Source organism: Thamnophis sirtalis, unplaced genomic scaffold (genome assembly GCF_051295495.1).
Source record: "Thamnophis sirtalis isolate CommonGarterSnake01/CBP01778 unplaced genomic scaffold, rThaSir2_p1.2 scaffold_1, whole genome shotgun sequence".
NCBI lineage: Eukaryota > Metazoa > Chordata > Lepidosauria > Squamata > Natricidae > Thamnophis > Thamnophis sirtalis.
The window spans coordinates 36,616,743-36,632,769 of record NW_028261381.1 but is presented as its reverse complement, the minus strand read 5'-3'; the positions used below and the strand labels follow the sequence as shown (position 1 = coordinate 36,632,769).

Genomic DNA, 16,027 nt, shown 5'->3' with positions numbered 1-16,027 from the left:
CAAGGCTGTACCCGTTCAAAAAATAATAGAGAAATTGCTTATATAATTTTCATCCAAATGTTTTAGTGAGCAGCTCTAATTTAAATTGGTTCCTTATGCGCACAAAAATTGTAAGAAGGTTTCATCATTTTCTGGTTCCTTTTTCTTTTATGAAGTAAGTAAAAATTAGCTGATCAGTTACCATTTTTACTAGTTAAACTCAGCAGAAATATCTCTTTGCTATATTATGTGATTATAGATATACACATACATCCACACACCTTATTAAGCTGTTTTCTATGAATCAGTTTCTGAGGGTGTAATTTGAAAAATAAAACTTGTCAGTTAAAATTTACTTCAACTTTTCATTTAAACAACTGTAGAACACTAGGCGTTTCTTGTACCTGACAGAAGAGGAATAATGAGTTCAAGCATAGGAGCCATTGCCCATCTTCTGTCCCATGTATATAAATGCAGGTTTTTATCTTTGTCAATTACTACTCAGTGAATAAAAAAGTTAAAAATCCTAGGTTTTTAACAACTAGGGTTTATTTCTGAGACCGATATCCTTAGTGTATTTTTAAATGTGACTAAGCTTGTTTCCTAGTTTGTATTTCTGGAAACAAATTAAATGGTTCATGGTTATAATTAAAATGATAATGGTAAAATTAACTTGGTTTATTTAGTCTTAGGTAAGATGCATCTTCATGTCACAAGGTATTTCTGTTGCAATGATTTGGAAAGGACACCCTTCCTATTATTTCTGTAGCAGAGAAGTTGTGAGTTGCATTGCTTTGATCAAAGAAAGAGAATAATACTGTGTACCAAACAACTCATTTGCTATATGAAAAAGGAAAAACACCTTAGACGTGCTCCATATTCTGATCCAGCCATGGTTTTATCTACTAAAATGATAAATTTTATAATTTTATTCTACACGTTCTATTTGCAATCAGTCCTATCTGAAATTCAGCTGAGGAGTAAGACATTTTCAGTTTATTTAAATCTCCTTCTAAAATCCCAATTCCTTCCACTTGCCCAACAATATTTTAAGTTGCCATTTTTGTCTTATTAATTTAAAAACACAATTTTCATTTATTGTTAAAGTATGTTGCAATATGAATTTGTTAGAAATACTATTTCTGTGAAACCTTCTTACAATTTTCTCATATTATGCTGTCAGATATTCCAGTTTCTCATTTTCCCAAATTATGGCATTAACTCTTCTCTCATCATCCTGCTCTCAAGCTTATTAAATGAATTGCCATCTCTCCTGCAAGCAGCTTACCACAAATACATTATTGCCAGTGCTGTGAATTCTTTTATGCAAAGAACTCCACATAAGAAAAACGTTTTCATGGTAGAAGTGTTGCTTTAGGAATTATTTTTATAGACTATATGCCATATTTTTCGGATTATAAAACACACCTTTTTTCCTCAAAAAAGAGGCTGAAAATCTGGGTGCGTCTTATACATCAAATACAGCATTTTTGTCTCCCGAAGCCCCGCCCCTTCAACAAAATGGCTGCACATACCCTTATGGAGGCTTTCAGAGAACTCTTGGGAGCTGGGGAGGGCAGAAATAAGCAAGAAATTGGCCATTTTTGCCCCAGCCCCCAGCAGCACTCTATAAGCTATGCATGCAATTGTTTTGCCAAAAAACGGGCCCGTTTTCATGAAAAATGGGCTGTTTTTTGCTCGTTTTTGGTCCACCCCCCCAGGAGCACTCTGCAAGCCCCCCCCCCAAAGAATATTTATGCCTTTTTTTGAAGAAAAGGGCCCATTTTTGTGAAAAACGGGCCGTTTTTGGGAGGTTTGCAGAGTGTAAAAACTTCCTTTTGGAAAGCTCTTTAACAGATAGATGAAAATTACATTGATCAAGTGCTGGGCCAGCAGAAATACTACCTTCTCTGTCTCTCTATCTCTCTGTCTCTCTCTCTCCCCCTCTCCCCCTCCCTCACTCTCACTCTATCCCTTTACCTACCTACCTACCTACCTACCTAACTACACACACTCTCTCCCTAACCTACTTACTGTCTGTCTGTCTGTCTGTCTCTCTCTCTCTCTCTCTCTCTCTCTCTCTCTCCCTCTCTCTCTTTATCTACCTCCCTACCTAACTACTCTCTCTTTCTCCCTACTATCTACTGTATTTCTCTCTCTCTCTCTCTCTCTTTCTCTCTCTCTCTCTCTCTCTCTCTCTCTAACCCTCTACCTATCCATCTACACACACTCTCTCTCTCCCTACCTACCTATTGTATTTCTCTCTATTTCTCTCTCTCTCTCCCTTTATCTACCTAACTACTCACTCTCTCCCTACCTATCTACTGTATTTCTCTCTATCTCTTTCTATTTCTCTCTCTCTCTCTCTCTCTCTACCTACCTTCTCTGTCTGTGTCTGTCTCTCTCTCTACCTTTATCTACCTACCTACCTGTTCTGACCCCCTTCTTCGTCCAGTAACGAATGCTGACACAAGCTTAACTGGAATTTCACAGCATTTTATTAGCAAGAAACCAAAACTTCGGTGGCTGAAAGCCAAGCCTAACAAACAGATAAGAACCTTGGCAGCAACTCAGACTTCGACAGATAACAGCTTCTCCAGCGTTAGGAATGACGTTGAATCCTGCAAAACCAGGCTCCTCCCAGTCTCTCTTTAAATACAATCTTGAGAGGAGCCTAATTACAATCACCTGGGTCCAATTATCTTTTGTAACTGTGTAGCTGCTCTACGTCGATCTGTCCAGTGTTGCCGGGCATCCAGGACCACCTCCCTTGTCTCCTCATCACTACTCCAAGGCATGACATCAGGAGCACACTCTCTTCGGCTCTCACCACTGCTCCATGCCTCAGGAGATTCCTGGTGGTCAACCAGCCTCTCTGTGCCCTGCTCGGAGTCGGAACCCTGTCCAGGGTCCTCCACCTCTTATAGAGCCGACTCATAAGGCCCCTCGCTGGCAGAGTCTGTTTGCAGCTCCAATGGCTCCTGCTGGGCCACCTACCTAACTACTTTCTCTCTACATACCTACTGTATTTCTCTCTCTTTCTCTCCCTGTCTATCCCTCTACCTACCTACTTTTTTTAAAAAATTGCCTCTTCAAAACCTTGGTGCGTCTTATACTCTGGTGCATCTTATACTCCAAAAAATATGGTAGTTTTATTACAAATTTATTGTCAATCTTAATTCAACATATTTATTTGGTTTATTTGAATTAATTTGGTTGTGATCATTGTATTTCACAAACAATTAGCATTGGTTAATATATTACTAATATTTAGAAAGAATATATAGACTTTAAAACCAATGGATTGCATAGCAATATCTGGTTGGCTCCTCAGAAAAAGGTACCATTACACTGAAGTTTGCAAGATATTCATTGAAAAACAGTGTCTTCCAAATTAAAAGTCTAATTATTACAGTTATTAACAATTTTTTTATTGCCAGATTTGATGAATTCAATACTTCTTTATCATCCTTTTGTATTTGGAGCAGTTGGCACAGTTATTCAGCTTCTATTTAATATTACACTTATATTTGGAATGCCATATTTTATTAGCCATATTCATACAAATGCAAATCATTTACTCCACTGAATTTTTGTAATTTATGTTCCTGACATCAAGAAGTTGATAAGCACTGGAAATAATTTATTTTCACTTTGAAAGAGATCTAACATGCTGGGCTGCTAAGCACTATCTTTTGTTTTACTGTACAATCAGGCTATGAAACTCCTTTGAAAGGGGATCAAAATTCCTCTTCAAATTATTAAAACCAGTTCACCAGAAACTGCTCCTGCCCAATATAGCCTGGTGTAACTATTTTACTTCGCAAACTGGCAAGCATATATGAATAAAGCTTGGTTGGGAGTAGCTTTCAAAGCAGCCATGCAAACTGGACGGTTCACCGACAAAAGGGCGAACGACAAAACCACGCCCAACTAAACCGCGTCGCTGACATCATCAACAGGGCGACAACAGCGCGGAGACAGAAGCACGCTGTAAACCCTAAACCTAAACTTAACCCCTAAACCTAACCCTAAACCTAATCCTAAACCTAACCCTAAACCTAAACCTAACCCTTACCTTAAGTTGAATCGGCTCTTCTTTCAACGCGCTATTTAAAGCGCCCTTCTTTCTCCGCGCTGGCTGTTGTTGCCGCGGTTTAGTCGGGCGCGATTTTGTCGTTCGCCCTTTCGACGGGTCACGAAACCGGACAAAAGCTGTGGTCACATATGATTCAAAGTCCTTTGAATGCAGTGCAGTACGTTGCCAGCTTCTATTTCTGAAGAATTTGCATAGGCTTTGCTGTCAGGACAGTTTATTATATGGTCAATATTGTTTCAGTTATTTATGTAATCCCATTACCAATATGAATCATTAGAAAAAAATTGACGTATTTTAATCCAGATGTTTGTACATGTGAAGTAAAGGAGGATTTCTTTCTCTCATGTTGTATATTTTTCCTCATCAGACTACCTTTATAAAGCTGAAGATTTCTGATTTTGCACAGTTAGTGTTAATATAATGGATTAAGGAAACTCCTCATTTTGAGTTACCCGTTGGCTATCTGGTTGGACCTTTAAAATGTTTTTTATTTGGGAGGAGGAGATTCAAGAGAAGAGAATATCAGGAGTTTCTTTGCTATTTATTAGCGTCTTGGAAGAATACAAACTACAGTAGTAAGGCTGACATGGAATATTTATCATATAAGCAATGATTTTTCCCACCCCATCCCCTTATCTTAATTTCTGCTCAGTGAGGCACACATCATTAGGAAGTATTTTTGCATTTTTTTCCAGTTGTCTATATTTTTGTTTGCTTTGAGTGTTTGCGAATCAGTAAACACTGGATTTGAAACACAGATCTCTGCCTTATGCAAGGTGCTGTATCCAACTGTTCTTTGAAAGTACCTACTGTTTTTATTAAAATAAAAATCCTTCTTTCTTGATGACTACCTTGTTGATTTAAAAGGAAAATCTAGAGGCATTTTTTAAGAGGAAGGGAAGGGAGATTTTCTGTTTAGCCAGGACTCTGTTCTAGAAAAGGCGGTGACAGCAGTGTAATTATTTGCCTGAATAGTTTTCATCTGGGAAAGAAGTACACTTAGAACTTAGGTAGTAGAGAGGCTGTGAGGGTAGAATCACAGGGTGGTATGAATGTTGATGAAACACATTTCTTCTCCCAATCCTGCCTCCTTGTCTTTTTGCTATTGGTTTTTAGTGAATTTTATATTAGTTTATAAATCATTTCTCTCAATTTATCAGTAAATAATTTTGCATATTCTAATAAGGCTTGCCTCTGCTTTTTTTAAAAAAAATTGAGGTTTTTTAGTGTTAGAATAAAAGTTAATTAAATGTTAATTTATATACTGATATTTCCAAATGAAAGTAGCTGATCAAAAGGAAGGAAGGGTGATATTTCTAGAATTAATTTGCTACCAAAATATTAACAAAGTAAGATTAGGATGAGAGTAACATGTTTTGTTTCACTGTTATGCTTTGTAGTTTGTAGGTTAGATGATGCAACACTGCCCTCTTGTGTAATGTACCAACTTATATTTTATGCACAGTTACTTTGTTTAAAAAATAACCAATATCTTAATAACTAAATTACTACATTTCTCTGCTCCTTCTAACTACTTATACTTATGGAAATCAGTTTTTGAAAGCTTCCGTACTGTTTTAAGCATTTGGTTACAAAACGTTTAATGTTCAAATAAGTCAGTTACAGATATAATAAACACTATTGCTATCTTTTATTGTCAAAAAAGGTCAATGAACTACACATTTGAGAATCTAATGCAGGCTGAATTTTATAACTTACTTAATTATGACTTTCACTTTTCCTAAGATGCACTTATATCTGCTTTGTACTATATGAAATAATTCCCTTTTGCCTGTGTGTGTTTTTTTACAAGCATGCCTTTCATATAATGATAGAGGTAAGATGCACCGATTTATTTATAGTCATACATTTGTGGAGTTACAAATTGCCTATAGGAATAACATTTGAAAAATATGTTTATTTGCATCCAAAGTATTTGATTCTTTATTTATTGGATTTTCAGTATAACATGTCAGCATCAAAAAACAATTTGATGGCCTATTATAGCAAACTTTGTGATACTCCATTAGCTTGAGTAGAAAAATCTAATACAGTGCCTAGTATATTCATGTGATACTGGAACTCATATAAACAAATTGGCATAAAAATCTCTTCATAACAGTTATGGGATGTCTGTTAAGATGAAGAATCTGCATATGCAAGAGAAAATATTTTGCATTTTGCTTTGGAAATTTGAATGATAAAGGTTTTTACATCCAATTATTTTTTGTTGTTTCAAAATCAGTTCTCTCTGTCTCAAAATATAATACATTTGTAAGGTTCAGAGAGTTACTTCATGCACAATTAAGGACCTGAAAATATTCTGGGATATTAAATAGCAAATCTGCATGCTGTATTACTCTGTTTTTGAGTGTTTCCTTAAAATCGGAAGTGATAGACATGATAGATTTCCTTTTAGGAACCAGATCTTGAAGACCCACTGCATATGTGGAATTCATCAGGCAGCCTGTTGTATCCGGAGCAGTATTCATTTAATACCCTGTTTCCCTGAAAATAAGATCTCCCCGGATAATAAGCCCAGATTGGGCTTTTGAGCGCATGCACTAAAATAAGCACTTCCCCGAAAATATTGCAATACAGCAGCAGCCATGAGGTGACCACGCTCGCTGCCTCCTGCACCTCAAAAATAATAAGATCTTTCTGAAAATAAGGCCAAGCGCTTATTTCGGAGGTCAAAAGAAAATAAAACCCTGTCTTATTTTTGGGGAAACACGGTACTTTTTGTTTTGTTGCTTTGTTAAATACATTTTTTTCTACTACCATTTTACATTACTATTTGGAATGGTGGGACTAAATCGGCATAGGCAGGATTAAGGCTCCTGCCTCATTTAATGATTATTTTAGGTTACAATGTCATGAAAAAGTAACTGCAGGCAATCCTCACATTTTTAACCTTTGCAAATATGTAAAGCAAAGGAAAATTGAAGTTAAAATTTGATGTTTCATATAGCAACCACCTCATTTAATGACTGAGACACCATTGAAACTGGAACAGAAGGCTGTATGTTGCTCCACTAAGTTACCTGGCAGTAGCCACTGAGTGCCACACAAGCCACCCATAAACCTGGCAGGAGCCAGCCCTGCTCTGCCATTCCTGCCAGCCTGCTTGCTAGCTAGCTGCATGAGACTTTCTAAACAACCTAGGATCCTCACTTAACAATGGAAATTCAAGCTCCATTGTTTACCATTGTTAATCAAGGGCTACTTGTATAAGTAATATAGTAATGTGCTTAGGGGAAAAAAGACAAAAGGAGGCAACATTTCAGCCTGATTAGATAGCTTATATAAAAGCGGGAGGGGCAGGGGAAGAAAAGTGGCACTCTTCAGTGAGTGTGAGAAGCAAAATGTAATTTTATCCCTCCCTTGTGATTGAAGACTAATGAAAATATACACTTTTTGTCCCTTTCCTGTGTATAATAAAAATTAATCCTCATAATATTTTAATTATGTTGCATGAAGGATCCACATAGATTAAAAACTGATTCCTTTGTTGTAAAGTTTATTATCATGTGATTATAAAGCTATTTATCACTTCTTTTGATCTGTGCTACCCAATCCACCCATTGTTACACCAAAGCATATGTATAAAATTTCTGGGTAAGAAAGATTTCTCATCCTATTTTCAAGCAAGAAATATAGAAATATGTATCTTTAGAATAATTTATTTGTTACAAAGGGAAGCATATCATTCTGTAATTATACTAAATTAGTTTATCCTAAGTTTATATCATACCCTGATACTTGTAACTTATAACTGAAGCCAGTTCATCATAGTTCACTTCACTCTTGTTCACATTCTATAGATGCTTTAATATTCATCCAAGTAGATGAAGTAATGAGGACCAGGAAATATAATCACACATAAGTACCTTTCAAATCCCAATCAGCATTGCCATAATAGATTACTTTAAACCTTTCTTGTAATGCTTACAATAAATAAATGCTAATAAAGTTAAGTAGTTCCTAACTAGAAAAACTGATTTCCCCATCTTTCATATGATATTGGGTCAATAGCTGGGTTGGTAAAGTAGGAATGGATCCTCAGGAATTCTGTATGTGCGCCTATACCACAGGCTGCATGAAGCTTATAGATTTCCTATGCAAGAATTATAATTCTATTAAAAATAGAGTATTTAATAACTTTTTTTTGCAGTTTCTTCATTTAGGTAAAGTGTTTTTCATAAAAGTTTAGTACATATATGTTGCAAAAACTGTATTCTATTGGCCATATGTAGAGATTTAAGATATTGAGTTAGTTTCAAGTCATTTAATTCCTTCCATATTTTGTATGCATGCCTTTGTTTGGGACCGTACAATTTAAGTGTTAGATTTATTCATTTCATTTTTGCTGAGAAAAAATTGAAAATTAATTTTAAAAATTGCAAGACATTAACATTTTTTTTTGCATTCTGTTTTGTTGATATAATTTGCTTCCTAAACTGTTGTCTTTGACTTGGTGAATGAGATTATACTAAACAAATGAACTTTTGTTGACTGTTACTGTTTTTAGGACCCTGGACCACCACCTCCATCACCATTGATGGGCCTAAAGCCATTGCAGTTACTAGAGATCAAAGCTAGAGGAAGATTTGGCTGTGTCTGGAAAGCTCAGTTGTTAAATGAATACGTTGCTGTGAAAATATTCCCAGTGCAGGTATACGAACAATCAAATATTGTACTATCAAATGTTCCAAATGTTTTTAAAAATATTGTTATAACAAGGAAATCAGATGATGACTCAAAATGTCTAAATGTCATAGGATTGCTTAATAAAACATTCCAGTGATTTTGAGACCAAGTAAAATCTGAAACGAAATAAAGAATATCTTTAATGATCCAGAGTCATCCATCCTGATGGGTGAAGAAATAATTCCATTTGTAAATCCATTTTGGATTTAAATACTAATAAAAACCAGGGGGTTCTTTTTATCAAAATAAGTTCAAATCAGATCATTTGTTTACAGTCTCACACCAATAAAGGTAGTCCTCACCAACTATTCTATTTAGCAATTGTTTGAAGTTATGATGGTGCTGAAAAAATAACTTTGTGGCCCATTTACAATTCTTGCAACATCCCTGAGTTTTGTGATTGCCATTACAGCCATTACATTGTCCTGTGCCTGACCTATGATTGAGTTTTCCTCCCTTTCTTTCTCCCCCTGTGGAACAGAGAGGTCCATAATAAAAAAACCTATAATAAGAAATACATAATTATAATCTTTATTTAAACATTGCTATTTCTGTTTATGAATTATGTGCCAGCTATTTACCAGAATCATGAAAAATATTCTAGAATCTTGGGAGAAATAATGAGATAAAGAAAAAGAAAATTTCTGATTTAATTCTGTCTTACTGTCAGATGAACTTAATTGAATTGTTAACCTCACTTTGTTGTCTATATTTATTTGATGAAGCAAATCAAGAAAAATCCTTATCTTTATTCCAGAGAACTTGCTTGCCAAATATTATTAGCTGTTGATCTAAGAGAATTATCTAAACTTGTCTGGCCTCAATTTAATAATCCATTTGACAAGATTTCTAAAGATTTGTGCAGAAATTGCTAGAAGCAAGAGTTCTCTGTTAATGTGAATTTGCCAAACCAAACTAAAACCAAGACGTGTGTATTCTCCTTTTGCGGGGGGGGGGGGGGGGCGCAATCATCCCATGCATTTGGGCACATTTCATAGCAAATCAGATATGATTTTGATTATTTGACATGATTTTGAATATGTAAACAAGACATTTAATATTTTTTAAATATATTAATATGATTCTTTTTGTTCAGGATAAAGAATCATGGCAAAATGAATATGAAATATACAGCTTGCCAGGAATGAAGCATGAAAATATACTGCAGTTCATTGGTGCTGAGAAACGAGGCACTAGTATTGATGTTGACTTGTGGCTAATAACAGCGTTTCATGAAAAGGTGATGACTTTGTTGTGATAGTTCATGTGATAACTATTAGAACTTTTCATTGTGTACAAATAGAATATTTTCCAAGGGAAGCAGATTTTGAGGCAGATTTTTACTAGATTTATTTTTAAGATCAATGTTAAATTCTAAAGGGGAAGAATTCAACATAAAGGCAGTGATTTCAGACCATTTTTCATAGTATGGATGGGAGTAATTTGCTTTCCAGAGGTGGTCTTCCATGTCCACCTGTAAAACTTTTTGAGGTGGGGAGGGAGGAAAATCAAGAGACAGAAAAAATTGCCATTGTCTGTTATGATGGCATAATACTAGGTAACCTCCTGTAGTTCCAAACTCCTTAAACATTGTCCTCCCACATGTTTAAAACGATGCCCACTGAATTATTTCTATAATGGTAATGATAATATTACTTTGAATTCTTTTTTAAGTTAGTATCAGTGTGTGAAACCTATCCTTGTATTGTCATTCTTCCCCTCCAAGCTCAGATCACAGGAACATTTCAATAAAATTTAGATATCCCAGGTTCTAGAATAGCAAATGGGATATTCCTAGTTCTAAAATTTTAGTTAAATACGTCATGTAACTTTATTGATGTGATGCAAAGTGAAAAATAATATTTATAAATAAAAATTATTATTTTTTAGGGTTCACTTACTGACTTCCTGAAGGCTAATATAGTTTCATGGAATGAACTCTGTCATATAGCTGAAACTATGGCAAGAGGTTTGGCTTACCTTCATGAAGATATCCCTGGTCTAAAAGAAGGGCATAAACCAGCTATATCCCACAGGTATCCCCCCCAAAACCCTCACCCCCTCCTATCTATCTATCTATCTATCTATCTATCTATCTATCTATCTATCTATCTATCTATCTATCTATCTATCTATCTATCTATCATCTGATCTTTACAATAGTTAATTGTAAGAGGTTTAAAAAGTGTTGGATTCTTCCTTGATGAGCCACATTATAATGTATCTCAGTCCAATTGTATGACAAGGAATAGAGAAAGCTAGAATCTAAGGGAAAAGGGCTGTAGCTCTGGTTTTTAATTGCTTTCCCAGGTACAGTAGTCATCCCATGTTCGTGTGGACTCTTTTCCAGTCCTTCAGGGCAGCCTTTTAGGTACTTCCAAGGTAGAAGAGTTGGGAACAGTCTTGTCAAAACCAGAGCTCTGCTATATTGAAGCGTGGATGCAATCCAGTTTGTAGAAGTAAGAATAGCAATAGCAGTTAGACTTATATACCGCTTCATAGGGCTTTCAGCCCTCTCTAAGCGGTTTACAGAGTCAGCATATTGCCCCCAACAACAATCCGGGTCCTCATTTTACCCACCTCGGAAGGATGGAAGGCTGAGTCAACTCTGAGCCGGTGAGATTTGAACAACCGAACTGCAGAACTGCAGTCAGCTGAAGTAGCCTGCAGTGCTGCATTTAACCACTGCGCCACCTCACAATAATCAGTGATCAGAATGTAAAATCAATATGTACCACAGTTTTGATTATAGAAACAATGTAGTAGCACATTAGAAAACAATACAGACTTTGACTGACTCCTATTCAGATGTCATTCACATAGGTAGTTGGGACAATGAAGGGTTATAGCACTTATTCTTTATTGTACAATCTTTTCACAATTTTCTGGCCTCTTCTCAATTCTTGTAGTGTGTGAAGCAAAACCGATAACTGACTTTCTATTTGAAATACATCTCTATACTTCTTAGTTTTTGCCCCCCCCCCTCCACCTTGATTAAAGAAAGTGTTGTAATACTGCAGTAGCATGTACAACACAAGTACATGATTTACTTATTGGTTTATATTTATATATAAAACTTCAATATACCACTTGTTTTATCTATGAGACATATATTGCAGTCCGGGTCCTTTGCTTTCCTGTACATGTGTGGCTTTGGAAAAGAAAATACCCCCCCCCTTTTTTTTTTGCCAGTCTGTGGAGAGGACATAGACCATTTCCTTTGAAAGTTTGGGTTTTGCAAGGGGTTCCACCACTCTGTTTGTCCTGCAAAAATTATCTGTTACTTTATTCATGTCAGGAAGAGAGTAATCATGGTTCTGCCTAAATGCAGCAGCAACCTCAAAATAACAATAGAGAAATCACTTTTCTACTCATATTTCCTTCTCCACATAGCATTGTAGAGAAGGGTATTTTGCATCCTATTGTTATTTTATAAGAGGCAGCATTAGAGGTTCAAATTACATATCTAATTAGGTAAGTCTTTTTAGTTAGTCTTTTGCATCTTTTCCTCCATTGCCTAAGCGCTCTGGTCGAGTGGTATATCTGTGTGAATGGTAATGGTCATTGTTTTAATTGTAAATTGTACTTTATGCCCAGTTACCAAGCCAAAATTTCTTCATCTCTGCAGCTATAATCAAAGAATAAATTATACTGTCAGTTAACATGTTCAATTATTATTCTGATCACTTTTAAATATGGCAGTTTTCAATTTTGTACTTCATTTTTTTTCAAGGGACATCAAGAGCAAAAATGTGTTATTGAAAAATAATCTTACGGCATGTATCGCTGATTTTGGACTTGCTTTAAAATTTGAGGCTGGGAAGTCAGCTGGTGATACCCATGGTCAAGTAAGTTTAAATGAAAATAAATATTAAGATGGCTAGTAGCAGATCATAATCTCATAGGTACAGTTTATAACATGGTGTTATAAACATTTTACATTACAAAAGAGTAGGACAAGACGACAAATTATTACTGAGTATGAAACTGTCATGTCTTAGAGTTTGTGCTTTGTATTTACTTTGCAATGTGACTCCTGTAGGCTGTGAATGCAAACTTTGATCATTGAAAGCACATCTCCATGTTAAATTTGAGATGTTGCTAATAATTCTCACTCTCTTTAGTTCCTTGGCCATTTCAAAATAATGAAAGCTATTGAAACTATTTGTATCAAGAGATTTTTAATGCTTTTTTTAATAGGTAATGTTTCAAAGGCTACCTACTTCTTTAAGAAATATTGTTCAGTGTATTTTTTGTTTTGTTAGCAAGCTATTCCAAAACAACTTATAGGACTCCAAATTCTAAGTACCAAGTGATTTTGACATTGTTACTTATTATTTCTCTAGAATGTATGGTGAGATCTAATTAGTTTGAATTTGCATGTTTGTAAGCCTAATGATTATTCTTATTTTCAAGGTTGGTACCCGAAGATACATGGCTCCTGAAGTATTAGAAGGTGCTATAAACTTCCAGCGAGATGCATTTTTGAGAATAGACATGTATGCAATGGGATTAGTACTGTGGGAATTGGCATCACGATGTACAGCATCAGATGGTAAGTAGTTGACACTGAGAGTATAAGACCTTTAGGGGCCACTATGTAGGACAGATAGGTAGAAGAGTAGTTGATCACATCCAAGAACACGAACTAGCAGTCAGAAGGCTCAATGAAATCTCTTTAATTTCACAACATAGAGACATACTCAACCACAGTTTCAACTGGGAAACTGTTAGCATCTTAGCTCAGCTGCACCAATAGACACATAGAGAGAAACAATACCAAAAGAAACAATAAAAAAATCTAAGAAGGAAATTAGTTCACTGCATGCTGCTTTGCTAGCTCTCCATACAGTGTGTCCTCACTGCAGACTTCCTCCATAATATCCCTTACCAGAACTATGCTGGGTAATTATATATGCACAGCCTCACATGTTCATTCAACTTCATAGATAGTATTTTATACCCAGAGAAATGCAACTTTTGGAAGATGAGTTGTCCCTGATCACTTGCAATGATCACAATATCCTTTAAGTAAAAAGCTTCCTGGGAATTTACGTGAATCACAGAAAACATGATTCCTTATTTTACTGTAATTGCAGCTACACAAGTAATCTGTTAATTCATCCAACCAGTCTCCTCATTGTTCTTACCGTTGGGTGGCCTTATCAGTTCCTTTAGATCTCATGTAGTAGTCCTAGGAACTTTAACGGTTCAGGAGCCAGACCTAATAGCCAGATGATATATATGAGACAAGTGTCAAATATTTAGTTTTGAATTTTTTTGGAAAAATTCACAGATGTGAAAAATGAGTTCACAGATGGCTATTTCAAGAATTATAATTACAATTGAGTTCATTCTTCTAATACTTTGAATAACTCACTGTGCTGAATATTTGTGCTACTTTTATCAGAGTTCATCATACTTTCAAAAACAATTGTATGTAGATCTGTTATTGTACAACCATTGAAGATTGATTTGGGACTTGGAAACTATGCTTTAGAAGCCTAGATCTGACTTACAGGGGAAAAAATAAAATATACTGGATGTGTCCCATTATCTGACCCTTGAGCAATATAATGAATTTGGACAGTCATAAACCAGCTACCAGATTTCATTCTAGTCTCTTAACCTGATCAGCATAAAACTAGTGGTTAACAGAATTTATGTAATGTATTATTATTATCATCATCATCATCATCATCATTTTCCTACAATGCAGGACCCGTGGATGAGTATATGTTACCTTTTGAGGAAGAAGTGGGTCAGCATCCTTCTCTGGAAGATATGCAGGAGGTTGTGGTACATAAAAAGAAGAGGCCTGTTCTGAGAGAGTGTTGGCAGAAACATGCTGTAAGTAACAAATAATGTTGCCAGTTCAGGTAGTCCTTGACTTCAAACAGTTCTTTAGTGACCGTTCAAAGTTACAATGGCATTGAAAAATGTGACTTCTGACCGTTGTTCACACTTATAATCGCTGCAGTAGTCTCATAGTCACGTGATGAAAATTCAGATGGCAGCTGACTCATATTTATGACGGTTGCAATGTCCCGTGATCACCTTTTGTGACCTTCTTATAACCAAAGTCAATGGGAAAGCCAGATTCACTTAACAGCCATGTTATTAACTTAACAACTGCAGTGATTCATTTAACAACTGTGGCACAAAAGGTGGTAAAATAAGGCAAAATTCACTTAGCAAATATTTCAGTTAGCAACAAAAGATTTGGGCTGAATTGTGGTTGTAAGTCGAGACCTATCTGTACTGAAACTTTTCTTCAGAAAATAAAAAATTTTAACCTATAAAAATACATTTAAAATCCAATTGAGAAATTGAACTTCAATATCATGCCGTTAAAAATATTATGTTTTTTAAAATATTCATATAATCCAGCAAGTCTATCTGTGCTTCAGTCTTGCATGGGTAGGAAGAATTGGAATTGGGGAAAGCTGCTTCCTTCTATGATATGCCAAACTCTACAAGAAGTATGAAGAGGGGCCTTTTAGGTATACCCCTCCCCTATTTCTCCCAGTGGTTTGTGCTACCTCTCCCCATTAATTCCTGTAGCTTTGCTATCAGTGAAAGGTACTTTGGCAGAATGGGAGGTGATTCAGTCTTTTGGGTCCAAGAATACTTCTGATCCCAAAAGATATTCTTCTTGTATTCTTTGAAACAAGACCTCGAAGAAGCAAAGCTATGGAATTTTCTAGAATGGTGATTCTGTTATCTTAAGGCAGGGGTCTTAAACTGGCGGCTGTGGGCCAGATGCATCACATGCAGGCCATGCCCACCCTAGCTCCGCAAAGGGAAAAAACATCACGATACGGCAACATGATACCGCAAGTTTGATACCCATGCTTTAAGGTAACCTTTTGAATTATGGGAAGATCTTCCTTTCAGTGCACCTTCATTAAAAGCTGTTCTACAAAAGAGGAAAACTCAACAGCTGAATTCTCTTAAGAGCAGTTGGAATTGCAGAGATCAAAGTACAAAAAAGGTCTAAACGAAGTTCCAAATATTGGAAATAATATTCTCATTTAGATTTTTATTTTACTATTTAGCAAAAAGTTAATAATATTTGCAATCACCAAATGTGAGAGGAGCTGTTTTATATTAATATCAATCCAGTTTAATACACTGTGTTAACATATAGGTTAATATGTTCTAGCACGACACATTTCTATGTACTTCAGTGTTAAGTTTGAACATAGATTTTATAAATAGAAATCAAAATTGTTCTGA

General features: G+C 35.6%; 1 protein-coding gene across 4 annotated transcripts in view; it reads left to right on the top strand.

Moving 5' to 3' along the window:
• ACVR2A (activin A receptor type 2A) overlaps positions 1–16,027 on the top strand; it is a 64,171-nt gene that overhangs the window by 42,632 nt on the left and 5,512 nt on the right. For 3 of the 4 annotated variants that reach the window (XM_087710702.1, XM_087710696.1, XM_087710717.1), the window contains 6 exons: positions 8,610–8,753; positions 9,885–10,028; positions 10,679–10,824; positions 12,522–12,636; positions 13,205–13,343; positions 14,508–14,638. In XM_087710702.1, coding sequence (XP_087566828.1) covers positions 8,610–8,753; positions 9,885–10,028; positions 10,679–10,824; positions 12,522–12,636; positions 13,205–13,343; positions 14,508–14,638 — 819 coding nt within the window. Of the gene's footprint in view, positions 1–5,891; positions 5,916–8,609; positions 8,754–9,884; positions 10,029–10,678; positions 10,825–12,521; positions 12,637–13,204; positions 13,344–14,507; positions 14,639–16,027 lie in introns of all 4 variants that reach the window. The other variant, XM_087710710.1, reaches the window with a different exon arrangement.